The sequence below is a fragment of the Pleurotus ostreatus genome, assembly GCF_014466165.1.
Source record: "Pleurotus ostreatus strain PC9 chromosome Unknown scaffold_5, whole genome shotgun sequence".
NCBI lineage: Eukaryota > Fungi > Basidiomycota > Agaricomycetes > Agaricales > Pleurotaceae > Pleurotus > Pleurotus ostreatus.
This window is the reverse complement of record NW_023503160.1, coordinates 195431-222717: the sequence shown is the minus strand read 5'-3', so window position 1 is coordinate 222717 and position 27287 is coordinate 195431. Positions and strand designations below refer to the sequence as shown.

The following is a 27287-nucleotide window of genomic DNA, read 5'->3' as shown; positions in this document are numbered from 1 at the left end:
CGCATGGGCTCATGACAGATGAGCGAGTGACCTGCAAAGCCGTTTCAAGCACAAACGATCGTCGACGCGATATGGACGATGCGTGGATTTGAAGATGGTGGCGAACATTCCGCAAACGTCATCTTAGACGCCCAAACGCGCTTGTTGATTACAGAGGACACAATAACTTGTCCCAGATAATAAATTGGCGGTGGTATACATAGACTATCAGTTAACATTTCGCCAGACGTACATTGCAGGAAAACATGGTCCGAAAATATTCAAAACAACTTGATAAATTTGATAAATAACACTGGGATGCAACGAAGGAAGGAGCGGGACAGCAAAGGCTTTAACTTAAGTTCAACCGTGTGTTTAAGGTGTCAGGGGTCCAAAACGCAATGCTGGAGGAATAGAATATGAGGGAGGGTGAGGTGGATCAAGTCCAAGGGCACTGCATGCCTCCGTTAGTCGATTCCGCATCTCATTACATTGATGCTGATGGACTAAACAACGGCAGTCAAGTCAGCTTCTGATTAACCTTGTACTTGGCAAGAACATACCTGGAGAGGGCCATAGTACATTGAGGACATCCAGAGGAATTAATATTGATTTCGCCAGAGTGATGGCGTTGACCCATTCATGATTTTGATTCCAAAGCAACAGACATCTGTGTACGTCACGCAAATATATCAGCAATCGCGTCAGAAATAGATCCGACGTAATCACGTACATCGCCAATTGATTCGAAAACCATGTAACCTGGAAGGGTCTCCGAAGGAGCTGATGGCTCGAAGTCTTGCCGAGATTCTGAATCGATATCTTCACGCGCTTGATGACTTGATCCTGGTAATAGACTACCACCGTTTCAGACAAGTACGACGAGACAAAGCTGAGGATACTCACGCCATTCTTGCACTTGTTTGGTGTTGAACATAGGAACGGGAGCGCTGTGTCCACTATCCAGGCCTTGTAAGCTAAACGTATCACGGGGGTGTGAGGCAGTGTAAACCTACATGTCCGAACGGGGCACCAACCTGCGTAACGACTGTGTGACCATCATCCTTGTGCTAAGGAGTGGGTATCATCAATCCACATCCTAAACGGGGTGCGCGATGATCAACTTACTTATGAAGATATTCCTTAGTCATATACATCAATCCCGTGTCCAGATTGCAAGTATGCATGTCGATTGAATCCTGGATAGCTTGCGTTTCTGACCAGGCTTCAGAAGCGTATTCAGCTTTATCCTCGTCAGAGCATCCTTCGACTCGGATGCGATTACAGAAAGTCCACAGCAACATGCTGCGGCAGTATAGCGCCCATACGGATTCTTTCGGTGATGGAGAATCAGAAGAGCGATAGGCCGGCGACATCCGGTCCATGACTTCCCCGGGGAATAATATAGCGTACTGCGTGGAAATCATGGTGAGTGAGTGCAAGGAAGTTACATAAACGTTTCAACTAACATTGGAGGGATCAGTAAGAAACAGATTAGGGGGATCGCGGTTGAAGGCTGCGCATTGGGAGGTATATGTCGAAACGAGGCTGAGAGCGCTCCAGCATAAGCGCCTACATTCCTCATCACGAACTTGAACTTCCGTCCAAGATGAGTCCCATGGTAACGGATACGCCCAAGTTGAAAAGGCATCGGGAGGATGAGCCGCGTCGGTGGGTATACAAGAGCACTTGCGTTCATGAGGTGGAACCAGTGAATCATTTGAAAGATCTTGTGGAATCATAGGAACGGTGCGGGTGGGGAAAATAGCAACATCAGGATCATGGGCGTCGACCGAAGTAAGAGAAACATGACGAATGATATTGTCAAGGAAAACCAGAGAGTTGACGACCCGATCGGGGTCATATTGAGGGTGGACGGACATCTCAAAAAGTGAGAGCATCTGATATAGGAGAAACGTCAGGTGGCGTCAAGCAAGCCGAATAGAAGTGGCCCTACAAAAGCAGCTTCGGCGAGCTGGGCGTCAATCCATTCAGACCTCCATGCCTTGTTTAAAGCCTCCTGCGCGGCGTTGCGAAACCATAGCGCTCGGCCACGGCCGTTGGAACCCCCCTCAAGCTCACTTGACTTCATCAGCACGGCCAAAGCGAGGCCAGCTAAGATAAATGAAGGTTGTATATGTAGTCGGTCTTCAGGATTGAATAGACTAGAAGTGAAGAAGTCGAGATTCAAGAATGATAACCAATGTCCGGTATCTTTAAACCTGTACATAGTATTAGGAGGTAATAAATTAGAGTTGCAGAGTGATCGCTCACAGGTAGGCCAAATCATCCGAGATGTCTTGGAGGCTATACGGTTAACTTTAGTTCGTTCAAGGCTAGGGATCGAGAACGATGATGGACGCACGGGTATGTCCTCGTGAAGGTTTCCCACCAAACTCTCTGATCATATTCAACAGTTGGGGAGGACGGAGCGGGGAACTTCTGATGTGATCCACTGGAGGATCCGAGGATGTTGACATCGATAGCACGAGGATATGGCTTCACATACCCTTGGTCGTACCCATAGTCGGGCACGCGTCGACCAACAGGCGACAGCTCCGGCTACGTATGAAGAATGAATTGATGATCATGGTGAGGTTGATGTGATTGACACGAACCTTCATCAGACTGGTGTCGGTTGATATTCGTAGATCACCAGGCGCTGGCGTGGCGTGTATCTGACTCGTTGTACCTTGAGATCGATCCAGGTGGCGTGGGGGCGGTGGGGTGCGCCTACCACTGACCATGTTTTCCTTCACTCTGGATGTGGTGGGATCGCGTTCCTCGGTCTGACGCTCGCTGGTCTTTCTGGATCTTTTCGGTGGAGGGGGAGCGGACCCGTCTGCTGGCCTCTTTTTACATGATCTCTGCCTCGTCCCCGGACGTTTATCTGGCCCACGTCTCTTTGGTACGGCATCATATTGACAGTCGTTAGATCGTCGGTGGCAGTTGTTGCATGCGGGTCTTGTAGAATCGCAGCGAATCTTGCGCGCACGGCTAGATTGTGAGCAGGGTAGGAAGTCGTTGGTATTCCGCAAAATGGTTTAATGAAAAGAAATTGTTACCATTGGCGACAAGCTATGACAAGCGTCGAACTCTCCTTTCTCGACTCTCGGGGGGAATTCTTGGAGGCAGGGGAAGTTTCGGTGCGCTCGGCAGAGGGCGCAGACGCCTTGTGATCACCGTCCAGCGACATCCCAGGAGCTGTACCAGTCGGTCGGGGAAGGGACTGGTCATGAGGCTGAGACCCAGGCAACCGGCGTTGCGAGGTGCTGAAGTTGTAGTCTAATACCGCGTCGCCACCGTGGACCGGAGGTGGCGGTAGACGAGATTTTTCCGTCGTGGACTGAATCGGTGAATCGAGTTGGTTGCGAGAGAGAGAGAAGTTGGAAGTATACGTGACATGCTGATGAGGACCGGAGCTCGGTATCTCTATATGTGCATTAAGGAGCGGGGGCTGTTGGATTGCAAGACTCGGAGCATTGTAGTCAAATTGCGCTGCAAGGATGCCCGCGGCATGGTGAACGTCAGGATGATTCAGTTGATACCGGACTTAATTGACGGACAAAGTGAGGTGAGAATGTATATAGCGGGTACGATAGCAACGACATACTGTTATTATCGCCGTGAGGAGGGGCAAAAGGAGCACCGAAGACTGGCGAATGCAGACCAGAACCTTCTTCGCTGGATTGGGGGCCTTCCTCGAGAATCATGTTATGTGGAAACGGTGTGTAGAGATCGCTGTTCAAGCTGGCGACCATGGCAGAAGGAAAGAGATTGAAGAACAAACAAGCAAACACCAAACAAGGGTGGAAGACTGTTGCGGGGAAGAAGCCACGCGAGATACGAGTGGTTCGGAAGTGGCTTTACGGTTAAGAGAGGCGGTTGTGCAAGATCAAGTGCAAGAATAATCCATTTCGCTATTAGGAAAATTATTCAGCCCTGTGCGACGACGTCCAGCGAATTCTGCAATATCCAACCGCAAGGTTTCCGCCTTGATGGCTGGGAGAAACGGTGATATGTCGGACAGAAGGTCAGAAAACATACCAAATCAGAATTCCTCCTTCACCCAAACCAGTCTGCTTCCGGCAATCTTTACCCACGCATCGGGGCCGCACCATTGGACCGTGCCTGGTCGACACCCACGTGAACCGGCCCACGCCGAGCAACGGCGCTAACGCTCACTTCATTGTCCCGCCCCTGACTTCCCCCTTATTTTCTCTCCCTCTGTGCCCAAGGAAACTGATTACAACGCTCATACATCGAAAATCTATCGAAATCCGATTTCTTCACAACATGTTTTTGCCGCCAAGAATTCCCTTATCTGTCGCCTCGCCAGTGTTACCGCCCCATGAACCGGACATGTCTGCTTCACGACCATTTTCTCATCGGCTGCACAGATACCCCATTCCCAAGATCCTCTGAACCAGCGCTCATTACCAACCTTTTTTTTCTCAATTGAGCAGCCGTTTGAGGGCCGTTCAACGCCAACCGAACGTCACTAAATCCCGCTAATGCTGAATGCGTTAAGCGACGACACACCTCGTATTGGCTAAATGCCTCGGTCCACGGTCCGCAGCCTACTAACTGGACATCTTCCCTTGATTATCAACCTCATCGTGGTCTCGCACGATCGATCACGAAATGTTTTATGAAAACCTGGCCCTTGGGAACCAAGCTAGAACGGCGGAATACTTCCTTTTAACTAATAATGCGAATAATGACTAGACAAGAGCAAGATACTAGTGTCCCGTCGGAATCATCCTTATGAGGCGCACTCATCACAACTAGCTACGTGCTCCGTGCCTCGTAGACGTAGCCCCGGACTTCCCCGCTGCCCCGCGACATGAATACCATAGCCATGACCTCACCTGGTCCTCGTTTCGGTTTCGACTTCCTTCATTTCATTCTTAGTCCCTCTCGTCATCCATTCAGCCAATCAATTCACCCACTTCTGCTGCTATTCGCCGTGGCTCAATGAAGCTAAACACTCTCTGTCTCTTCCGTCACATGCACAAAAACAGAAGTGATCATTGAGGCTGCGCGCGATCATATGTACTCGGAGCTCCGTTTTACAGTAAACAAGTCAGTAATCGATTGATTTCACCGCCAGTCTGTTAACGTTGTTCCCAGAGGGGATGTCGATATCCGACCGGCATGCAAGCCTAGAGGTAATGACAACCACATGACAAGTATATGTACAGCCGTTCAGACTCACTTATCGTGCCCAATGACGAGGTTCGACGTTCAGTTCCGGTAATCCAACGTCACCGCCTTCCGCGTGTAGAGTTATCGATTAGATACCAATATATATGGTTCGACAGATGTCATCCAGTCGCAAGTGTATCCATACTTACGAGATGGCTCTGATAAAGACTCATCTTACCAGGTTAGCAGTGCGGTCTAGATTCAGTCAAGTAGGAGCAGCTATCGACCATGGTGTGGAGGGATGAAGCTTCTTACATGGGTTAATACATGCGCTAGTGGTGAGGCGTTTCTCAACTTGGAAGGAACGGTCCATCAGATCCAATCTCTGACGTGCTGTATCCTGACTCCTCCATAACGCCTTTCACAACCAGGGATTTACATACGCAGCTATATCCAAAATGGTCGTAGCTCCGACTGCGAGTATAAACGAAGGGGTGGCTGAAGCGCTGGGACATGATGAAAGAAGTATTTGTTTCCGTTCAGTATGGCCTTCGCAGGGTCGCCAGTGGGGGTGGGAATGCGCTAGTATGTGGTATAGACTACTTGTGTATGTGGCGTTGAGGGTGAAGCGATAGCAAGCATTTTGTTTGTAGCACACCGCGGAGACCGGTGGGATATGAAGGGAAGGTGAAGTTGACAACGCGCTCAACGTCTGGTATTTGCATTTCTGAAAACGTTGATCGGAGTGATATACGATAATGAGGAAGGCAGCTTCAGCGATCAACCATTGGTTAAGCCTAATGGCAGAACTGCGCAGGCCTAACGTGTCAGGAACCGTGAAAATTAGAAGCGATGTCTGCGAGTGAGAGCTTACAATGAACAAGAAGGGCCATAAAGTTCATAAAGACACCGTCACCGATACAAGGGAGACATATTGAGAGGAATGGACACATGATCCAAGCTTCGTGAGCCTTCGAAGGAATAATCAAATGGTTACAACGACTCGGATGCACGGCGAGGCCCACGTCACTATTCATACGACTCACTGTCGTCGCCCGACGAACGGCGTTCTTGACATCGTGACGTACGGTACCGAGCCCCGACGTCGAAGTAGAGCTTGACTACGACAAGATTCTATCCCCTAAAGTTCAGATTTATTGAGTGGGAGCTTTAAACATAAACGTGAGTACCCACTCCATGATGGAGCTTCGAGGGCTGACCTAGAGTGGGTGGTTTGATGGGTAGAGTGAGACCGCTGGGAGAAAGCAGACTTCTTACTAGGCTTAAGTTTCGCAGGCACCGTTCGGTGGCTTTCGGGACCCGACAGGCAGTGGGACCCTCCGCTGAACGAAGGCCTTCGTCGCGGGATCAATAGAGCTCATGGGGGAGCAAGGTTTATGAGGGTTTATGAGAGGAATTGCCGATTGGTGCGGTATGGTAAAGTTGAGCGAACTCGCTTTGAGTTCAGGTCTGTTCAGGTACATTCCTACTAACTTCCTCGCAGATTCAACGAGTCAGTTGATCATCGTTTACAGTCGGCGGGGACAAGATGACGCCGACGGCGATGGGATACGAATTATAGCCGTATTTGCTGAGATGAAGTTGATGAACGGACCAAAATGAGTAAACATTCGTTGCTTTTAATTATGCACCTTGAATAAGCTTCATCTCGAATATTGACGTGAGACGGGCCTTTGGCGCAGAGAAGACTACTTTCATTAAGGCGAAATTGCATGTCGCAGGTCTATTGTGAATCTGCTTGAAGAGGGTAGAGTACTGAGGAATGATTGAGACCATGACGACAATGACGGCGAGGGACACTCTTCCGCATTTCGACTCACCTATTGAGTATGTTCTATCAGGTACAATGGTGTGAGCTTGTATTTTGGGGAACAAAAGTCGATGATGTTAGCTCACATAGTTTTTCAACCTCCATTGTCCTTGACGGCAGTATCTTAGTGACCTTGAGACAGCGAAGATGAAGTCACAAGTGAATCAGCGCGTCAAGTAGAAGGCTTCGCTTCTTGTCCCTGGATCCTCAGCAGTAGCTTCAAGTTGGCGTCTTGTTGCGGGCCAACCCTGTAGTCGAAGTCTTGTGTGGGGAAGTAGCATGCTGGTCATCTCCACGTGGCTACATCCTGGAAAGGCCTGGAACGGCGGGACGCTGGAGAGAGATTTCGATGGATGTGATATTGGCAACATATTTCGTACATATACATGTATGTATGGTAAAGAATAGTATGATATATATCGTTTTCGTACTAGTACTGGGCCTTCGTAGCGTAAATCGAGAGACATATATCATCAAACCTGTGGACGGTGATTCGTAAAAAGAGGATGGCAGATACGCGGGTAAAAGAGGAGATGAATGGGACCATCGAGACAGTCAATATATGGTATAAATGATACTAAATCATTCCGAACCGTAAGTCAAAGAAAAGAAAAGACGGAGGGCGGATTTAGCGTATAGGCGAAGAGAGAGGGGCGTTGACTGGGACACTGGGAAATGAGGACCCCGATGAGACGTCGATGCCAGACGGCGAAGCTTGACATGGCTCGAAGTCGCTGAGGGCGTCGACAAAATTTCCCCAGACTTTGGCCTGACCCTTCTTAAATTCCTCAACAAGCTCCTTCAACCTGGTTGTCCTTTGGTTCAGTCCACGGATGGTGGCTTCATCCCCTTCCTTGAGCTTCTGAAGCTCAGCGTGATCTTCCGCCAAGGCCTTTGATTTCTTCCGTTCATCCTCTAGGTCTTCGAGAGCGGCTTCTAAGGCAACGGCTTGAGAGCACGAAGTCGTCTGCAGGACGTCTTGCTCCTGCCGTATAGCAGCAAGCTCCGTGTTGAGGCGCATAATCTCTGCGCTCATCGTGCCTCGCTCCACAAGAGCACCCTCTAGCTCTTCTCTCACTGAGGCTAACGCCTGCTGGGCGGAAGTAAGCGACGAGTTGGTACCCCCGAACAGCTCGTTTAGTTGGTGTATCTCGGTATTGGCCGTCGAGACTTGTGCGCGCAAGAGCTCAACCTCTTTCTGGGTGGCCTCAAGTAGACCATTCTTCTCGTGCAACTGGTGCAATAGGTCTTGTATCTGCGTCTCGTGTTGTATCCGCTGCTCCATAGAAGTTTCCTGTTCGTGCTGCGCGTCGGCCAATTGCGATCGTAAGTGAGCGATTTCGCTGGAATTAGCCTCCAAAGTCACGGCGTTGGTCGCCAACTCCACGTCTTTCGTAGTCAATTCTTGATCCTTCTTGACCAACGCATCCGTCTTGCTGTTGGAGTCCTCCTGCAGACGTCCAATTTCCTCCATCCTCTTCACCAAGTCGCCCTGCACCGTCAGTAGCTGGACCTTTGCTGCCTCCAACTCGCGATTCGAAGCGTCCACCTGACTACGCATTGCATCTCTCTCCACTTCGATTTCGATAGCCGTGTTTCGAAGTTCCGTCACGGTCGCCTCAGCTTTCCGGTTCTTCGACATAACTTCCTCCAACCTCAAGTGGACCTGCGCCTTCTCCTCCACAAGTTGCGTGCTCTGTATCTCGCCTTGAACGACTTGCTCTTCAATCAACGCAATTCTCGCCTCGAGGTCCTGATTCGCCGCCTTCAATCGTTCAGTCGCCTCGACTAGCTGAGCATTCGCGTTCTTGTTCCCTTCCGCCTCTTCAAGAAGAGCTGTCTTGGCAGAAAGAAGTTCCTCGATATTCTTCTGAAGCGAAGCCTTCTCTCCTTGGAATTTCGCGGTTTCTTCGGCGAGAACAATGCGCGCAGTAGATAGGTCGGCTCGGGCAGCCTCTAGATCATGCCCCAAGGACTGGACCTCTGCATCCTTCTTCAGAAGCTGATCTTGCAGCTCGCGCTTACCCGCCCCCGCCACGCGCAGCTCCTCCACACGGCCAAGCAATTCTTCTTGGAGCTCATCCATTTTCCTCGGATACATAGTCTGCAAAACCAGTAACTGCTCCTCCAAACGCGTATTCGTCGCCGAAACCCGATCTCTCTGCGCTTCAAGGGAGGTGATAGTTGCCTCCAGTTTTTCCACCTCCAGAGCTGTGCTGGAATCACCGCCGCCAGAATGACGTTGCTCCGCTTCATGACTGGGAGCGAGAGGTGCAGTTGGATATGTAGGAGACGAAGGATTGGAAGGCGCCGGCGTTGGCCTCCTTGAGATGTGTGAGATGAGGGATCCTGACTGCGTACGCGTGGGTGCATCGTTCAGCTGGGGACCTTGGTTCGCATTGCGACTGGGTGTGACGGCGTCTTGCTGGGTTTCGGGCGACGCTGACGATGCGAGGGACGTCTGAGACGGCGACGGCAAATGGATAGTTGGCGTTGTGAGCTGTTGGGTGGGGGTTGAAGGACGCGTCGGGACGCGATCGTCGTCTTGCGTCATTGGTGGTGGGGACGGAGGCGGCGACCCGTCGTCAATATCCGTAAGAGGAGATAAAGCTCGCTCAAACGGATCTGATGCATCCGTGCCGGGGACGATATCCATGCCATCACCCTCTTCCTCTGATTCAATGTCTGTCCCGCGTAATCGTACAGACAGCTGTTGGTTCTCCTTCTGGAGCCCGAGCGATACCCTCCTCATGCGGAGCAACTCCGCCTTGAGCTCGGGTTTGGACATCTTCGATATGGCTTTCTTGGGCTTGGTGGTAGCCATGGCGTCTCGATTATCGCCGTCCTCGCCGTCCATGTCCTCGTCATAGCGCTGAATATCTGTGGACACAATCTGGTATCAATACACCGGACGACCGGTAAGGAAAACAGGAACGTACGAGCACCGTGAATAGACAACCGCACTGATTTTCGGCCTCCCTTCGATATCGCAGCCGTCGGCGTATCCGTCTGTGCATCCGTATTACTATCCATGTCATCATCTTCGGGAGGATAAACATGCGTGGAGATCGTAGAGAAGCGAGGTCGGGTGACGCGTTTGAGTGGAGACCCAGAGGGTCGCCTCCTTTTGCGTGTAGGAGTAGTGTAATCGCGCTGCGGTTGAGTCGCTGCACCGTGGGGGGTCGATGGCAACTGTGATGTGGTTGTGGCAGGAGAGGCTGCGTCGGCGGCGATGGGGGTAACGTATTTCCATAGCACGTCTTCCGTGGACTCCGTGTGAGGGATTGCGCGGCGAACGGAGCTTATCCTGTCAATGCGACGCGTAGTTTTCAGCTCCACATCCAAAAGTATTAATGGAAACTGCGCACGTACGATTTCCTTCCGCCAGGCGTGAAAGAAACCTGCCCAGTCGGACCTCCGTCTACGCGCTGGAGGATACCGTCGTCTTCGAGTTTATGCACCGCCTTCGTGACGAAATGTGCCCACTGAGGGCCGAGCTTGTCCTTGCGTGCATCGGCATGCTTGCGAACCTGCGCGCGAATGGTGGCGAGGTGAATGGCGTGTTTCCTAGAATCTTTCTGAATATGCGAGAGTGCCGATAAGACACCTGGATATCCATCAGCAAGTGAGCAACGACGCGACTCAATATGAGATAAGTACGTTGGGTGTAAGTAAGCTTCTGAACTTTCTTGGATCGAACGGAGACCATCGCGAGTGGCGACGCTCGTAGCGGAGTGAAAGAAAAAGGTAAAAGTGGCTAGGGACGCGATGCCGCGTCGGGCCCCTTTTGTACCCATCCAACTGACTCATACAAATTCAAATCCAAGCGAAAGAGCCACGCGTTGGCAGCACGTGGTGCGACCTTTTGCCTATTAAGGCAATGAAGATCACGCCATCGGTCCCGACGCTTCCCGATACAGTAGTACCGCCCTTGTGCCTACAACGACCGAGGCCCGCCCCTTATCTAAAAATGTACACAGCATCTCGCGTCCTTAGTCACGCAGATTAAACGAACGGATGCCAATTCTTCATGGCTACAAAACAAAGTACGAACACTACGAGCAACGAGCGCGTGGGATATATACTATAACGTTCCAGCTTGTATAATGAGTGACGGGAGAGGTATGGTATTATGATGACGAGAGTTAAGAGCCTTCGTGGTGGTTTCTATGAGTGATCGGTTCGTATTTGCTGCTGTACGCAGACGATTGCGCCGTGCTGTATCCCATCGTAGGCATCGCGTCCAGCTTCAGGTTGCTTCGCGAACGCGCGAGTACTTCAGACGCGACATCAGACCCGAACTGCTCTGCTAGCTGGTTGGCGTAGTTGTCCATGATCACAGCCATGCTGTTCATGCTCAGACGGTACGCCTTGGGCATCATCCCCTTCCCGAACCGGTACGTGACGTGGTTCGAGCACAGCAGCCCGATGATCATCACCGCCAGGTGCAGCGGCACCAGCGCGAACGCCACGATGTACCATCGCTGCAGCACCACCCGCTCGAACTCGATGTACGGCCGCTTGCATCCAGGCAAGATGCTGCGTGCGTAGCATGTCGCCGTCACCGTAGCTTCGACGAACGGGCTGAAGTAGCCACAGCAACCCAGCTGCGTCTGGATTCGCATGCGACCTTCCGAGCCGAGGTTTCGACTCCACTGTGCGTTGATTTTGCCTTCGAGGTTGAATGTGTGCTTCTTGTAGGTGATATAGCCTGGCACGACGAGGAAGGCGAAGCAGATCCACAGCAAGAAGCTGTAGACGGCCAAGAACATGCGGTTGTTAAGGAGAATGCCGGCCCACCCGATCAAGGAGGTGACAATGCCTAGCGAGGCAGCGATGGTGGAGGTGATGAGCTCGGGGACGTTCCCCACACGAACGACGTCGGCGTTGGTCCAGATGTTGAACCAAGTGAGCAGACAGAAGATGAGTCCAATAAGCGAGTAAGCAGAGAGCTATGATGGGTAAATAAAGCAGTCAAGATAGTATAATGAAATTTTTTACGCACGAAGATGTTGGCCACGAAGAGCAGCCATTTGAATCTGTTCCATCGCCCCTTAGGACGAGTACGCCCTCCCTCCTTGCCGAACCAGCCGCTGGTTACACCGTCGTAGTCTTCGTCGTTCTCTCCCGGCATGCGAGCCTCGCCGCTTCTAAATGCCTCGACCCCTCCGCCCATCTTGGGGAGCGCGGCATCGCCTTTACCCTTGCGCCTTCTGCCACCCGGCGATAGCAAAGCGGTAGAGAACTTTGAAGGTAGGTAGTTAACGCTAAGTGAGACGCTGCTGCTGTCTCGCACAGGCGACTGGTCTCTAGACAACGACGATTGAGAACCGCCAGCAGTCAAGAAAGGTGGATTTGGACGGTCCAGAGGCGTGTTCATGTCGCCCAGCATGTGTCTGGTCGACGCCGCGTTGGAAAAGGTAGAGTTTGCGTGTGAAGCAATGGAGTCTCGTCTGGAAGGGCTAGTATTAGGTTGAGGATGTAAATGAGAATTAGGCATCAATTGGGATGTTCGTACGAGTTATCTGACATCTACGAAGCAGTGAAGCGAGTCAGTGTTGAGGGAAGGCGAAAAAGTGAAAAAGATGAGGTAAAAGTGATGAGCGCCGCGCTTGCCCAGGAGGCCCGCCATATTAGGCGCCCACACCTTTTCAAAAAAGACATACCAAATTGGCGGAGGGCGCCGGACTTGCTGTGCCAGCTGAACGGGCTCTCGAATGGGCAGCAGTGTCGAGGTAGGTGGACCAGACTCTCTGCATGGAATACGAATACAATCAATCTACAGCGGCTGGGGGTATCGTGGACGGTAGTACAAGGAAAGAAAGAAACTGGTTTTCATCATATCCAATTTCTTTCTCCTATACTTATTCTCTTCTCCCCGGTTGCCACATCAGCTTAGCTCCATCATGGACGATAGCTCACATGACCCCCATCATCGTTCCCTACCATCATTCCCCCAACATCGCAAAAAGGTTTTGGCTGTCTGGGGGTGGCTGCCCGACTCGAGCACTTCCTCGCGACGAGCCTTTTTCGGTCTGAAATTTGCAACTTGTGAGCCGGTTTTTTTTTGCAGCGCCAAGGCTTATTACGAGTGCCCTTATCGTTCCTGGGACCCAGATAGATAAGCCGACGCTTGGCCGATTTCGGCGACTAGGATTGTCGAACGCCCACAAGGATTAATCAAGAACGACATGGTAGGGACCCTGACGGCAAACTGTGCAGAAACCTCCCCCCCCCGGGTCTCCTGTTAGGCGGGTTTCACCAATAGTGTGAGATATAGTTTGCCAGGCGTTAGGGATACCATGTGTTCGTATAGATTTGGGAACAACGCCGCGCGGCATGATATTTGGCGACTGCTGGGCTAGATCTCGTTTTGCATATGAGCTGAGGCAATTAATGCGATGTAAGTAATTGTAAGTACGTTCAGGATAGTAAGAATCGAAATTAGTACCAAATATGGTAGTAATTTCGTGCTGCCGCGGCTCGGCGGGTATGCCGAGCATGCCGCATGAGCTTAGCCAGATTAGGCAACTGCTGTAACTGTTGATTCAGATGTAATTACGCAAAACCACAGGAAAATCGAAGCCATGTCCTCGCTTTGAGGGTGTGCCCACCTCACACTCATTTGACATGCATGTTTGAATTGTCGAAGTTGACGAGGTGAAACATGCACTTTAACCAGTTGGCCTTGCCCAATGATTTTGCCAACTTGCGTGGAGACCTCTACATGGGTGAATGTGGTAACCTTGTTCGATGTTGAGTAGGGAGGTAGCGGTAGCTGCAGCTTCGACTGCTCCCATGCACAACGTCAGAATCAAGACGTTAGACTTCGTGTTGACTACTTCGACCTTGGCTCCCTCGACGGCCTTGGTTTCCGAGGTGTGGCCTCTCAAACTAACCAATATCGCATACTTCAATAACGTGATGTTCGGGTTGTAGTGAGTGACATTGAGCATCCTGAATAAGATAAACATAGCGAGAGCTGATAGGTGTAACTTTCACGTTTCTACATGTTCGACGTTGGCGCACTCGGGGGTGGGAGGTCAACGACACGTCCAACGATATTGTAGCGTTTCCTGGAAGAAGGTATATTGCCGTGAACTACTGGAAGACGATAGAAAGTCGGAGACGCACGTAAAGAATGCATGCCAATCATTCAGCGTCTTCATGTCCCCCTCACTGAGTGTGCTATAATCCGAAATCGCATCTTCCGGCTTCAGACTCGACATTCCCAGCGCCTTGGAGGCATCCTTCCCAGCGAAGAGGTTGTACGACTTTCCTGGGCCGTATACGTCTGTCTTGTGTGAGACATCAAACACGGTGCCTAGAAGACCACACTACGTCAATCTTGTTTGAACAAAACACGGCGGCTCATAACGAAAACAAGGGCCCTCAACAAAGAAAGCTTTATTATAGCGTACCTTTGATAGCAACGTATATTGGTTTAGACAGATCGGACCCATCGAACGCCTTGAGCTGTTCGATAGTGAATGGATCCTCCTTAGGCGCAACAAGATCGTCTCGTGGTGGCTGCATGATTGATTTCGCGGGTTTCTGCTCTTTTTCCTTGTCTGTCTCGTCTGCAAGTGGCTTGGGCGCAGATGCCTTTATGGAGCGTCGGCGACTGAGGAGAAGGGCTACGGGTACAACGAGGAGCAAGGCGTATATCACAGGACCTTGGATGGTGAACATACTCAGTGCGGCAATAGCCGTGGGACGGAGCGCCATATGCAATTCCTTAGCCTATGCTCTCAGAGATAATAGGGGCTTTTGAACTGCAGGCAGAGTGGCCACTGCCCGCAGCACAAAGCATTGCCGTGGAGACTGCTATTGTAAGTATGGGTGGCGAAAGGTATATAAGGGAGGGTGAAGGAGAAAGGTCGCGACAACGTCCCTTCAAGCGAAGCAACGAAGTACGCGACGCGCAGTAACGGAGTCTTCTCTTCACCTCCGAAACCACACACTCTCATTGAAATGACCAACATCGAGACGCGCCCTCTCAACTTCGAGAAGTTCAAATACGAGCCACTAGCCTACCACAACGCTGACCGATCGTTCGAGGCGCTCTCCGAGTCGTCCAGGGCGTATCTGTCAACCCCCGAGTTCAAGGGGTCCTCGCTGCGGGTCGTGCGGGATAAGAGGATCCAGGACATGAAAAAGACCATCAATAACACACAGATCGCCATCGTTGGTGGACTTTCGCAGATTCACTTTCCTTCAGATCCGGATGCCCTAGGATCGCCTCAGCGGGAAGAGTGGCTGGCGGACGTGCAAAAGATGGTGGATTCTGATCTCAGGCAGGAATATACGACCACGCTCGATAGTTTTGTGGAAGATTTCGACGCGTTGATGTGGGTCAACTTAAAGAATAGAGAGGCGATTGAGGAGGAATACCTGACCGCCAAGGAACAAGCTTCGTTTCGGAACAGGGAACTTGCACCGATCATCCAGGAGGTCTACTCAGATCTGCTTTGTATGTGGGGCAATGAGCACAAGAAGCACTTACAGGACGGCTGTCCAGTCGCGGACTGAATGCTGGGTTGTAACTTGTTGCTGGGTTGATTAGTGTATCGTGAAACTATAAACTTTAAATAAAGACTTGAACTTGTGATGTTACTTGACCTATTCTCTCAAATCTGAGAGCGAGTAGTAAATATTGTCAATAAGACGACACAGGGTTGAAGGTAGTAACTATCCTTCGTACATTGGATTAAAGGTCCCTGAGGCGCCCACGCGGCACGCTTCCACGATCAGTGATTCAGATGCGACCTGCGACCATGTTCAAAACGGACCATTCACCATTCAATATTCAAATATTCACCATTCAACGGTAGAAAGGCCACTCTCAAATGGATAAAGCAAAGAATTCAATGTATGAACTGTAGATCGTGGAAGACACCAAATTTGACACCTGCGCAGTGCGCATGCTTACTTCAAGTCTGGTCGATGACTCGATGGTAAGACCTGTCAGTGCCGGGTATCACGTATGGAAGGGCTAGTACTTGAGTAGCTTGATAACCTCAGGTTGCTTCAATTGAACGAACTGAGTTCTGTGATATTGGGTAGGTGGCGTGTTATCGCAGATGCAGAGCTTGTATAAAGGGCAACTTGCTGAGTACGTCCCCGAGCTAGCGCCGCGTCCACATCAAGATTCATTTCTACCAAAGCACCGTAGGAATGCCTTACACAAAGGCGAGTCCGTATCGATTTTTTCCAAATTAGTCACTATACGTACACAGTGAACGGATAAGTATGCCCAATGATTCGTTAAGCACCCGGATACGACGGCAAAGTCACCCTAAACTCGGAGTTGATGCGGTCAATGTATAGCACAATTCAGTACGCCCGGAATCCCCACTTCAAAATAGGATGACACAGGCAAAAACACAGCACTTTTGATGGTTGGTACATCTTGATGCCCGACCGACGAGGATCCCTCCGAGTTGTTCGCGCAGGTACCAGCGGTGCGATGGTCGGGCACCTCACTTCGCGAAAATCACTGATCATTGATCATGCCGATCTTACATCGCTTTTCGTAGTCAAAATTTCAACCTATGTCACTGGTTGGACCTTTAGCTTGGACCTTGGCGAGGTTTCCGAATCGTCAATGGTTCTGCACGCCGAGCTCAAGTTGAGCTTGTACTCCTCCGCCCGCAGCGGACTGCGTCCGGGGCCGACGTACTACGGAATGTTCCTCCTACGGATCGACAATTACTGCCGTGCTCCTGGAGGTTCGCACGTCTCAAATGTGTTTCTGACTGGTGCCAACCTTCCTGCGTATACGGTTACTAGTACACCACCATACCATCACTATCAATCATCAATGTGCAACATCAAAACCCCTTACAGATCAGCGCAGCTACATACGTCCCCATGTCAGGCCTGGCTTGCGATTGGTGCGAACACCAAAGCAGTTCCAACTCTCCCAACGTCGCTCCGAAGATCCCAAGCTCATTGGTGCCGCCCCTCACCAGCAAGAATCAGTCGCCGCGGCTAGAAAATCCTCATGGTCCACTTCGCCAATTTCCCCGACCGTATGATCTCTACCGCGTAAGCTCACCATAAGTATTCATCAATGGCCCGGGTAGATGAGATACTCACTGGATCTTTATGCGCCCATATGGACATCAAAGCATCATCCTTCTCCCATCGTCTGCTCCTGTTCCAAGCTTCCTAATAGACACCTCTCATTCTCACATTCTGACTTTACAGGTCGGCCTCGGCTGATCTCAATGATACCCCAAGAATAACTTGGATCAAGCTTACCGACCACCGGTGGCAGTACAACTCTTTTATCAAGTGTATCACTACCGTCATTCTTGGCTGTTGTACTACTGGATTCCTATCTCCCGCTCATCATAATACAAAGCGGTTTCTATGAATTCCAATTCCAATTGCGAGTTATCCTATGTAAATCCAGATTGTATTAACATTACTACGAACGCTACCGCAAAAACCTACAAGAAGTATGAACACCCGCGCCGACTACAAGGAAACAAACGATGCGAGGAGCCAAAAAAAACGATAATTACAATATAAAGAAGACGTAGAAGTAAGAAATGAATTTGAAGAGAAGGGAAAAGAACGTAAAGTCCCTCAATCACAAAATGCGCGCTACGTTCCTGGGCCTGTGTACCAGGAACCCGGGGAGGGGTTCTTTCTGCGAGAAGGTCGAAGCTGCATAGGGCGCCACATTTCGCCTCTCAGCGGTGTGAACGCTTGCAGGGAAAGACAACCAATGACTGCTTGCAGTAAAACCTTCTCAGGATCCCCGCGACATCACGTCATGGCCACCAACCCTCAGACAATGAAGGATAGTTAGCGGGTCCCGGCTGGCTCCAAGGATGGGTGAACGGGGATGAATGTGGTATGGTCCATGGGGCACGCCAATGTTTCGAAGAGCTGAACGAGGCAAGGGGCCGGAATAGGCGATGGAGGCCTGATGGATGCCACGCGAGAAACGCGCCCGGGTTGAAGTTGCCAACTTGCCACCATCAGATGTCCATCGCATGACAAAGCAATGATTGACTATCAAAGAAACGCAGATGGTAGGCAAGAAGGCAATTGAAATAACCAGCGACAAATGGGTATGCAAATGCGATGAGGAAGGTCGGGGTGGGGGTAAAGGCGTGCCGACTAGCAAACGATACATGGAGATCCAGGATAAAGGATGACGGAAGGAAGTGAAACACAAATGATGTACAGCGGTGGCATGTATTGCGATTGGGTATCGGCGACGTTTGGCTAGACAACAGGGCGGGTGGTAGAGAGGAGGATGGAGGGTGATCGGTTTTAGAAGTAGTTCGGCGCGGGTCATGGATGCAGGTCATTTCGATATTGTCGATAATTCAGCTATAGGTAAATAATATAACGATCATGAACCGAACGGAGAGAGAGCGTGTGTATGGAGGAGAATAGATGCATGCGGCCAAAGATAGAGGCGGACCGAGACGATGAAGCAAGACAGACAAAATGAAACAAAAGCGGAGAGGGCACACGGGGAAAGCCTCATAGGAGTCCGCATTCTCGCAGATGGAGCTGGAGAAGAATGTCTTGGATAGCGCTGAGGACAACTGAAATAGGAGACGATTATCAGTGTTTCAGGTTATATCGGACAGGAAAAATCAATTTACATTTGATCTGCTGAGTATCTGTCGCGCAAGTGTAGTGCGCGTAGATTTGCTTCGTAGCTGCACTCTGATTCAGGGAGACGAAACGATTCAAGAGGTAGTTGCAAGCAGCGTCATAGTTGTCCCCGCCGGTGTAGTCAGGGAAGTAGTCACCCAGTGGTGATCGTGGTAGCTTTTCGGCGAAGAGATCGATTTTGTTGAGGAAAAGAATCTGTACAATCGTTGAAGTCACAATATCATGAAGACCTCGGGGAAAGCCTTACGATGGAGGTTTTGACAAACCAACGGGAGTTGCATATTGAGTCGAAGAGGGTTAGTGCCTCCTGCATTCGATTCTGAAACGGGGCTTGAGATGACTAAGATGCGCAGGAAAGAAGGGGCCATACCACACTCTCGTCCTCGTACAGCATCTGATCGTACTCGCTTAAACTGACCAAGAATACCAGCGCCGTTACATTCTCGAAACAATGTATCCACTTCTTGCGTTCACTCCGTTGGCCTCCGACGTCGAAGAGCTTGTACGTAAGCTCGCCAACCTTGAAGGTTGTCTCCGTAATACCAGTGGTCTTGACTCGACTGCGGAGGATGTCTTGATCCGTGGGCATGTACCCAGGCGACGACATGCGGTCTATAGCATTAAAGTAATAGATGGCGGAGTCGTTGAGCTGAAATTCACGAGAACGGCGAACGGCTTCCTTGACACCGGGGTCCCGCCAAAGGCCTCGAATAGCATCTCCGACATCGCGAGGAAGAACATCGACTTCAACTTGCAGCGGTAACGCCATTATTATGGCGCGCCTGGCATCATTTTGCGGCGCAAGAGAAATATCTAGCTGAGGCATCGCTTCGAGGATGGCGCTAATGGGACCATGCTGCTTTAGCCGTTGATCAGGGTCGGGTAGAACGATAAGTAGCTCACCGCATGGATTGTATAGTGTTCGAGAATATAATTTCCTTATACGAATCTCGCTCTTGTTCGTTGTAACCGCCGTGGTGAATGAGCTTCATTTGCTTGAGCACCGTTGACTAGCGACGGTCCCAGCCATCAATGTCAACTACCTCCCCCTTTGGAGGAGGAACGCACCTTGCCAGATTCTCCAGCTCCCAGAAGCAACATCTTGATCTCGTTCTTGGCCATCATTCGATCCCTCTTCAGTTGGTTCTCAATCTCGTCATTGCCTGCAGAGAAAATCAACGACGTTGCCGCCTTGGAGGCATGAGGACGAGTCGGAATACGTACGAGCCTTGGCCTCGTCGTCAACGCCTGATGATTGTACGCAACCCATTCTTGCCCAAAAATGAAGAGTAGAAGATTAGGAATTAACAAGAACGAGGACTTCGAAGACGAATTGGCGGGTGTGCGTTCAAGCTGTCCTCCTGCGAGCTCGCTGTCGATGTGGGCGGGCCCTGTCTCGGTCTGAAGTGGGATTGAAGGGGAGGAGGAGGATGATTGATGGGAGCAAGAAGAGACAGCGTGACCAAATAAAAATCCGAAAACTGATGAAAAACAAACAAAAACGTAACAACGCATATATTTACATCTATTTTCTTTTCCCCACGGTCAACTTTGACACCACGCGCGACCCCATCGTCCGAGCGCACGGCCGTCGGCGGCAGTCGTTCCTTCTCAAAACCCGACCCGATGAAAATGCTCGAAATTTTCGACCCGCTCACTGAAACATGATCGTCGCAAAACTTACATGTTGTGGGCAACACTTCACTATGATATTCCGGTCACGGAAATGCTTATTTTCTCCTGTTCGCATTTTCCGAGCCGTTGGGTGATCATCTGATCTGGGTGCCAGGCGCTGTCAACTCAGCCTGCGTCTCACTGCTTGTGACCAATTGATTGCTTTGTAGCAAGCAAGGAGCAGTAAGCACAATGTTTGATGTTGCTTTGAGACGGAAATGAAATACAACAAGAACTTCTAGCCTTTCGTTACTGCTAAGCGCTGCCAATACATTGTTCTGCATTGGCCACCAGGCCTTGAACCTGAACCGAAACAAAGTCTATCGCTTCTAACTTTAGGCGACGTATCGTAAACCGCCCAATATTTGAAGGCCGATCGAATGTCCCTTTTACACCATGTGTTTTGTTCGGAGAATCGGAAAGACAGCACCTTTACATGTCAACGTTTCAACCATACATTTCTACTGTGTCGTTGAACGTGAAGCATTGAAGAATCAGTGCACGACTTCGGAGGTACCTGTGGTCGTTATTAACAATTTCTTTCCGTAGGTTTCAGCTGGACACCGTCAGATGAGGCGCCGGTGCCCTGAGCGGGACCTCGAACCTGTCTTCAGAAGCTCCACTCTTCATAGCCACTGTACGCCGACCATCATTTCCAAGAACATAAATTGGGACTGACCATATGGCGCGTTACCGCCACTCGCTATCCTTCATCTAGCTCTCCGCTCCCGTCGATCTACTAGGGCCCCTGTCTCGAAGCAAGAGCCGGCCTGTACCATTCTTTCTACTGAGTAGTGAGGACGGTATAGGTACGCCTAGCTTCGCTCATTTACATTGTGTTTCAACCGTCTCTATTTTATCGTCACCTTTTGAAATTCGATGCTTCGTCCTCCCCACACTGTCCCTATTGTGCTTCACACTACGCAACTATACGTTCAAGAAATTGGGGTCGTTTCCACGCTCACACCACATTGTAGACGTATCACAGAACCGCCGCTAGCAGACATGCTCCAATGTTCGCAATTTCACACCACTTCGATCCCATCGCACCTCCATCAATAGTGACCTAGCTATGATCTCGCGTTCGAGGGACTGGGCAGTTGCCTTATCGATCGAGTCCCTCAAATAGCCAAAACGGTCGTTACCACTTCTTCGCTTCCTCCTATGTCGGCCTATCCGGCGACCCTTTTCCAATACTTCTCGTGGTCTTCCTGCGATCATTCGTTTCGACTCCACTTACAGGATCTAGGAGATAATGATCAGACCAATCAATTCTGCACCCTACACTCTGTTGCTACAAACGGTCCAGCTGTGCACGTTGTGCTGTCTTGATGGCGACGAAGGGACACGTGCGTACTGGCTTTATGGAAAGTTGTAGCGTAGACACTCGAATATGGGCTGTTCAATATTCCGAGTAAGCTCTTTGCTTGAAAGTCCCTCCGCCCCACGGCGATACATCACCCTGATGGAAACATCGAGCGTCAAGTCGTATTAGAGGAACAAATGGTGGGTTTGAAGTGACTAACAATAGTTGAAACAGGCATAAGAGAGAGAATGCTGAAAGAATAAATCAACTCTCAAGTGATTGCAACTCGGAGATTGTGAAATCTATGGGTTCAATCAAAGACTGGTGTGTGAGTCGCTGGACTAGCACTATAACCTTCCGTCCCTTTTTGGCTAATTTGGCGTATTCATCAGCCGACTGGTTGAACTGAACCATCTGGCTTAGCTGTGTGGAGAGATCCTGGATAGGCTGCGGAAGGATATCGTCACCGATGGAGATTGGTAATTGGAGAGGTATGCGTGCAGTACGATTCGAGATTATAGTCGAAATCGACAAACTGCAGAAGCATTCTTTGAACCATTTATGGATGCGTTTGGTTGAAGCCGCGTCCAAGCGTTTCTCGGCCATAAGGCGGCGCATGACGGTATACGCGAAGACCCAGATGAAGGATTCGAGGTCATAATGGAGCTTGTCGTCACTTTCAGAACCGCCCGGCCGACCAACAACTGCCGTGAGTTTTTCAATTGCCATGAATTGAACGGTGCCCTGAGTGAATTGTCAGTTGGGGCAATCAGAGACGGCGTTGTGAGAGAAGGCCCTACAGTCAGCAGCAATCCGCGCGGTGAATCAGTCCATGCTTTGGCTATCGTTTCTGTACCATCTTCGTTCACCCCCCTTCGGGTTTGCCTGATATGACGAAGGCGAGCGAATTCCAAATCGGTAATAAACCCTTCTTGACCCTCTTCAGCAGCCCCTACAGCGAGGAGTATATTTCCGGCACTGATATCGCGATGGAGTATGCCTTGTGCCCATAATTTACCATGGCCTATGGATTCGGCGTAACGACGAGCTTAGACGAGACCAGAATCTAACGCACCAAGTAAGGCAGCCCGAAAGCCCCTCATGAGTTCCATCCAATCAACGGCATCCCAAAGAGGGCGTCCCACAGTCTTGAGGATGAGCCGATGCAGCATAGGGGTGGGGTCGATGGAACGATGATTGGGGATACCCAGTAGATTTGCGCGATTGATGCGATAATCCGTGTTACGGATATTTACAACGCTGATGGCAGGCGAAGTTTCTACCCATGGAAAGACAGCATCGCCACCGCAGTAGAAGTTGGCGACCCCATCGGGGCCTCCTTCAACTGTCTCGTATGTTTCTGACTCCGAGGAACGGTGACTATTTCGCCATGTATTCTTCAGGATACACACCTCGGCGCTGGAATCGAAGTCATCTTCTTTATAGGGCATGACACGCCAAATACTGGTCCCACGTCCAAGTAGCGATAGAGAAACCCAAACGGGGGGACCAATTGTCAGCCATTTGTGGGTTTCCCAGTCATCTCGATCGTGGTCGTGGCAGGAACGGGTATCTATACCGTCGAGCGTGGAGATGCGCCTACGGCATTGGACAAGGAACGACGGGTAGTCAAGAGAATCGCGTGGAACACCCAAAGACTTCGCCGTTTTTCGAATAAAAGGGTACAATTCGGCATGGGATGGTAGTTCGAAGACGGACGGGTCGCAACCCATTTCAATATGCGAGAGATCGCACGTGAGTCTACGAATGACCCGAATGAAGGTTTTGGTATCCGTCCAGATATCCGCGGCGGGAGACACAACGACACCAGCTCGGTCGAAGATGGCGACTTGGAAGTTATTGCCAGTGATCATGAGTGCAATGGAGAAAAGCCGAAAGGGAGAGCCCGCTAGATGCAGGCGGGCGTAATCGCCACTCTGGACGAGGGCATCGGAGCCCTTGATAGCCTGTCCCGGAGCCATGCCCTGTACGGCGTTCAGCTTCACTACACCAAACGCAGCGAGGTCACGCCAAGTCTTCAATTCGCCAGAAGGATCCCCAAGTCTTAAATCGGGCTTGGAGTAAGGCATACCGTTTCCTATCACATGTGCTTCTGAGTGGATCCACCGTCGTTTTGGCGTGGACCCTCCGAAGGATGCGATATAATCGATAATGTCGACCTATAGTTATTGAGCTAGTCAGACGAAAAAAAAACAGATCAATCTCAAAAAGACATACTAGAGGTTGGTACATGTGCGTTTCAAACTCTTCCTTCAAGCTGTCCTTCGCGTTGTCACTCTTGCTCTCTGCTCGCGCAACGATGTCCTGCAGGCTTTCAATATCATCCTTTTTGTCCCGAAGCAGTTGGCTGTGGCAATCATCCACGAGCTGCGAAGAGATTAATTCCAGGCCAAGGCGGCCGGATATAGCCTTCTGATCCTCAACGATATTCGAGGCGAGCTCCAATCGTAGGCTAGTCCGGATAGACTCTGCATCCTGAGAGTGAATGGCAAAGTTCTGTACCCCAGACGACAGAGAGCGGGGAGACGCCACAGCAGGGATGAGCAGTGTGGTAAGTGGTGTAGTTTCACGACGCGGAAGTATGATTAGTAGAGGTTTTGTCAATCATTTTTTATTGAGCCGCACCGTGTTATATAGTTCAGACATGACTGAACTTAGTTCGGCCAGCCTAACGGAGTCTCAATTACTTGCATGTACATATATGACAAGAGAAAATGATTACCAGACAGATCTCAAAATCTGAATTTTTGGGCGGGGGGGGGTCTGTCTTGATCGTTGGAGGTCGAATGGCCCCGGAGACTTCCGCAAAGCCTCACTCTCCGAGGCGACGTAGTTCTCGACACAACCAACGTCCATACCATCCAGCCAACCTTGCATGTATGACCAGCTTTCTACTTGCAAACATCAAACCTTGCAACGTCGGCGAACACCTGGCGAACACGCAACGTATCGACACTGCCGTAGCTCACCAAGTCTCTGGCGGGAAGCCGGCCCTCATGAGATTACCATGTTGAGTATGCTGACTCATATATCTCATTTTTTCCAGGAAGTGTCTACGATTTTGCAGTTAGCTGTAACTAGCCTCCATTCCATTCCGGTCTCGTAATCTAGCGGGCTTCATGTATTGAGGGTGTACCATGAATAGAGTATGTGATGTGTTACTTCAGCTACAGGTGTGCAGAGTGCTCAGTGCCGAAGCGAATTCAACGCTGAGATGGTGACATCTACAGGTCTAAGCAAGGTCGGATGGGTGAGTGGTCGAACAATGACAACAACATCTTCTCCGTCTTCTGCTAGTTCCTCAAGGAGATCAACAGCACGCTGGTTGAACTGAATCTTTTCGACAAACCAAGCAAGGAGTTTCTTGATGGGCTTGGGAAGGATATCATCGCTAATGGAACAGGGCAACTGGAGAGGTCTGTATGCCGCACGATTTGAGGCCACAACCGAGGGGGACAAGCTACAGAAGCATTCCCTGAACCACTTATGGATATGCTTAGTAGATTGCGAGTCCAGGCGCTTCTCGGACATGAGTCGGCGCATGACAGTGTACGCGAAGACCCAAATGAAGGATTCGAGGTCATGATGGACCTGGTCGGTGAACCCTGGAACACTCTGTGTACCAATAACTGCATGAAGCTTTCCTATGGCCATGAACTGGACAGTGCCCTGAGAAATCAGTCAGTCGGACAATGAGACGGCACTGGGGGAAGGGGATGATTACAGTCATTAACCGCCCACGCGCCGTATCAGCCCATGCTGTGGCTGCGGTTTCCGTGCCATCATCGTTCACCCTCGTTCGAGTTTGTCTGATCTGACGAAGGCGGGCGAATTCCAAATCGGTAATAAACCCTTCTTTGCCCTCTTCAGCAGCCCCGACAGCGAGAAGTATATTGCCAGCACTAATATCGCGATGAAGTATCCCTTGCTTCCATAGTGCTTCGTGGCCTATAGATCAGAGTCGAGTTGATGGATGAGAGATTTAAAAGAGGTTTCTATATTGAGCATACCGAGCAACGCAGCACGAAAGCCTTTCAGAAGATCAAGGTAGTCAACGGCATCCCACAGAGGGCGTCCGACAGTCTTGAGGATGAGTCGATGCAACATAGGCGTGGGGTCGACGGAGCGATGGGATGGGACATTCGTTAGACCCCTGCGATTAACGCGATAATTTACCTGACGGATATTGGTAACGCTGATGGCAGCAGTCGTGTATGGGAAGACAGCATCGCCACCGTAGTGGAAGTTGGCGACTCCATCGGGCCCCCTTTCAACTGTCTCGTATATTTCTGATTCCGAGACACGGCGGCTATTTCGCCATGTATTCTTCAGGATACACACCTCGGCGCTGGAATCGAAGTCACCTTCTTTATAGGGCATGACACGCCAAATACTGGTCCCACGTCCAAGTAGCGATAGAGAAACCCAAACGGGGGGACCAATTGTCAGCCATTTGTGGGTTTCCCAGTCATCTCGATCGTGGTCGGGGCGGGAACGGGTATCCATACCGTCGAGCGTGGAGTTGCGCTTGCGGCATTGAACAAGGAATGACGGGTAGTCAAGAGAATCGCGTGGAACACCCAAAGACTTCGCCTTTTCTCGAATCAAAGGGTACAATTCGGCATGGGGTGGTAGTTCGAAGACGGACGGGTCGCAACCCATTTCAATATGCGAGAGATCGCATGTGAGTCTACGGATGACCCGGATGAAGGTTTTGATGTCCGTCCACATGTTCGCAGGAGAGGACACGACGATACCAGCTCGGTCGAAGATACCAACTTGGAAGTTATTGCCGGTGATCATGAGTGCAATGGAGAACAGCCGAAAGGGAGAGCCCGCCAGATGCAGGCGGGCGTAATCGCCACTCTGAATGAGTGCATCAGAAGCCTTGATAGCCTGTCCCGGGGCCATGCCCTGCACGGCTTTTGGCTTCACTTCACCAAACGCAGCGAGGTCTCGCCAAGTCTTTAGCTCACTAGATGGATCACCAAGTCTCAAGTCGGGCTTGGAGTAGGGCATTTCCTTTCCTGTTATGCATGTTGCGGAGTGGATCCACCGTCGTTTCGGCTTGGACTCTCCGAAGGACGCAATGAACTCGATGATATCGACCTAAAGATATCGTGAGAATCATAAATGCGACGGACAGATAAAAAGGACAGACCAGAGGTTTGTACATGTGTATTTTAAACGCGGCGTCGTCCTTCGCGTTGTCGCCCTTGCTCTCCGCTCGCGCAACGATGTCCTGCAGGCTCTCAATATCATCCTTTTTGTCCCGGAGCAGCTGGCTATGGCAATCATCCACGAGCTGCGAAGAGACTAATTCCAGGCCAAGGCGGCCTGATATAGCCTTCTGATCCTCGATGATATTGGCGGCAAGCTCCAATCGAAGGCTAGTCCGGATAGTCTCAGCATCCTGAGAGTAGATAGCAAAGTTCTGTACTCCAGAATCCAGAGCAGAAGGAGAAGATATATCAGTGGTTGGCGGCGTTGTAAAAGGTGTAGTTTCGCGACGTGGAGGCATGATTAGCAGATAGTTCGCCAGTCAATTTTCATCGAGCCGCACCGGGTTATATAGTTCAGACATAGCTAAAGTTGTTTTTTGGCCAGCCTAACTGAGTCTCAATCACTATGATGTGCATACACGACAGGCCACGCAAGAGAAAATGAATACTAGATAGATCT

General features: G+C 50.5%; 9 protein-coding genes across 9 annotated transcripts; 2 read left to right on the top strand and 7 right to left on the bottom strand.

Moving 5' to 3' along the window:
- Nucleotides 1–354: 354 nt before the first annotated feature.
- PC9H_007040 (uncharacterized protein) lies at nt 355–3740 on the bottom strand (the record flags this gene model as incomplete). The annotated part of the gene is made up of 14 exons (XM_036776576.1): nt 355–485; nt 543–649; nt 713–836; nt 886–956; nt 1017–1049; nt 1108–1391; nt 1449–1667; nt 1728–1880; nt 1937–2201; nt 2254–2286; nt 2345–2541; nt 2598–2976; nt 3045–3531; nt 3593–3740. The coding sequence occupies 14 exons, from the start codon at nt 3738–3740 to the stop codon at nt 355–357; spliced, it is 2631 nt and encodes an 876-aa protein (XP_036630196.1).
- A 3846-nt stretch (nt 3741–7586) lies between these two features.
- Nucleotides 7587–10667, bottom strand: PC9H_007039 (uncharacterized protein; the record flags this gene model as incomplete). Its single annotated transcript, XM_036776575.1, has 4 exons — nt 7587–9838; nt 9898–10265; nt 10331–10565; nt 10619–10667. 4 exons carry the CDS (start codon nt 10665–10667, stop codon nt 7587–7589), a joined length of 2904 nt encoding a protein of 967 aa, XP_036630195.1.
- A 436-nt stretch (nt 10668–11103) lies between these two features.
- On the bottom strand, nt 11104–12350 carry PC9H_007038 (uncharacterized protein; the record flags this gene model as incomplete). Its single annotated transcript, XM_036776574.1, has 2 exons — nt 11104–11910; nt 11964–12350. 2 exons carry the CDS (start codon nt 12348–12350, stop codon nt 11104–11106), a joined length of 1194 nt encoding a protein of 397 aa, XP_036630194.1.
- A 1282-nt stretch (nt 12351–13632) lies between these two features.
- PC9H_007037 (uncharacterized protein) lies at nt 13633–14650 on the bottom strand (the record flags this gene model as incomplete). The annotated part of the gene is made up of 4 exons (XM_036776573.1): nt 13633–13915; nt 13969–14034; nt 14093–14282; nt 14380–14650. 4 exons carry the CDS (start codon nt 14648–14650, stop codon nt 13633–13635), a joined length of 810 nt encoding a protein of 269 aa, XP_036630193.1.
- Nucleotides 14651–14703: 53 nt separating this feature from the next.
- Nucleotides 14704–15490, top strand: PC9H_007036 (uncharacterized protein; the record flags this gene model as incomplete). The annotated part of the gene is made up of 2 exons (XM_036776572.1): nt 14704–14790; nt 14831–15490. The coding sequence occupies 2 exons, from the start codon at nt 14704–14706 to the stop codon at nt 15488–15490; spliced, it is 747 nt and encodes a 248-aa protein (XP_036630192.1).
- Nucleotides 15491–16373: 883 nt separating this feature from the next.
- PC9H_007035 (uncharacterized protein) lies at nt 16374–16998 on the top strand (the record flags this gene model as incomplete). Its single annotated transcript, XM_036776571.1, has 3 exons — nt 16374–16422; nt 16498–16749; nt 16808–16998. The coding sequence occupies 3 exons, from the start codon at nt 16374–16376 to the stop codon at nt 16996–16998; spliced, it is 492 nt and encodes a 163-aa protein (XP_036630191.1).
- A 1468-nt stretch (nt 16999–18466) lies between these two features.
- Nucleotides 18467–19874, bottom strand: GPA1 (guanine nucleotide-binding protein subunit alpha; the record flags this gene model as incomplete). Its single annotated transcript, XM_036776570.1, has 7 exons — nt 18467–18531; nt 18592–18799; nt 18852–18923; nt 18975–19446; nt 19508–19614; nt 19673–19767; nt 19829–19874. The coding sequence occupies 7 exons, from the start codon at nt 19872–19874 to the stop codon at nt 18467–18469; spliced, it is 1065 nt and encodes a 354-aa protein (XP_036630190.1).
- A 1974-nt stretch (nt 19875–21848) lies between these two features.
- On the bottom strand, nt 21849–24251 carry PC9H_007033 (uncharacterized protein; the record flags this gene model as incomplete). The annotated part of the gene is made up of 5 exons (XM_036776569.1): nt 21849–22328; nt 22385–22608; nt 22660–23764; nt 23823–24101; nt 24231–24251. The coding sequence occupies 5 exons, from the start codon at nt 24249–24251 to the stop codon at nt 21849–21851; spliced, it is 2109 nt and encodes a 702-aa protein (XP_036630189.1).
- A 540-nt stretch (nt 24252–24791) lies between these two features.
- Nucleotides 24792–27126, bottom strand: PC9H_007032 (uncharacterized protein; the record flags this gene model as incomplete). The annotated part of the gene is made up of 4 exons (XM_036776568.1): nt 24792–25274; nt 25330–25553; nt 25616–26714; nt 26767–27126. The coding sequence occupies 4 exons, from the start codon at nt 27124–27126 to the stop codon at nt 24792–24794; spliced, it is 2166 nt and encodes a 721-aa protein (XP_036630188.1).
- Nucleotides 27127–27287: the final 161 nt, after the last annotated feature.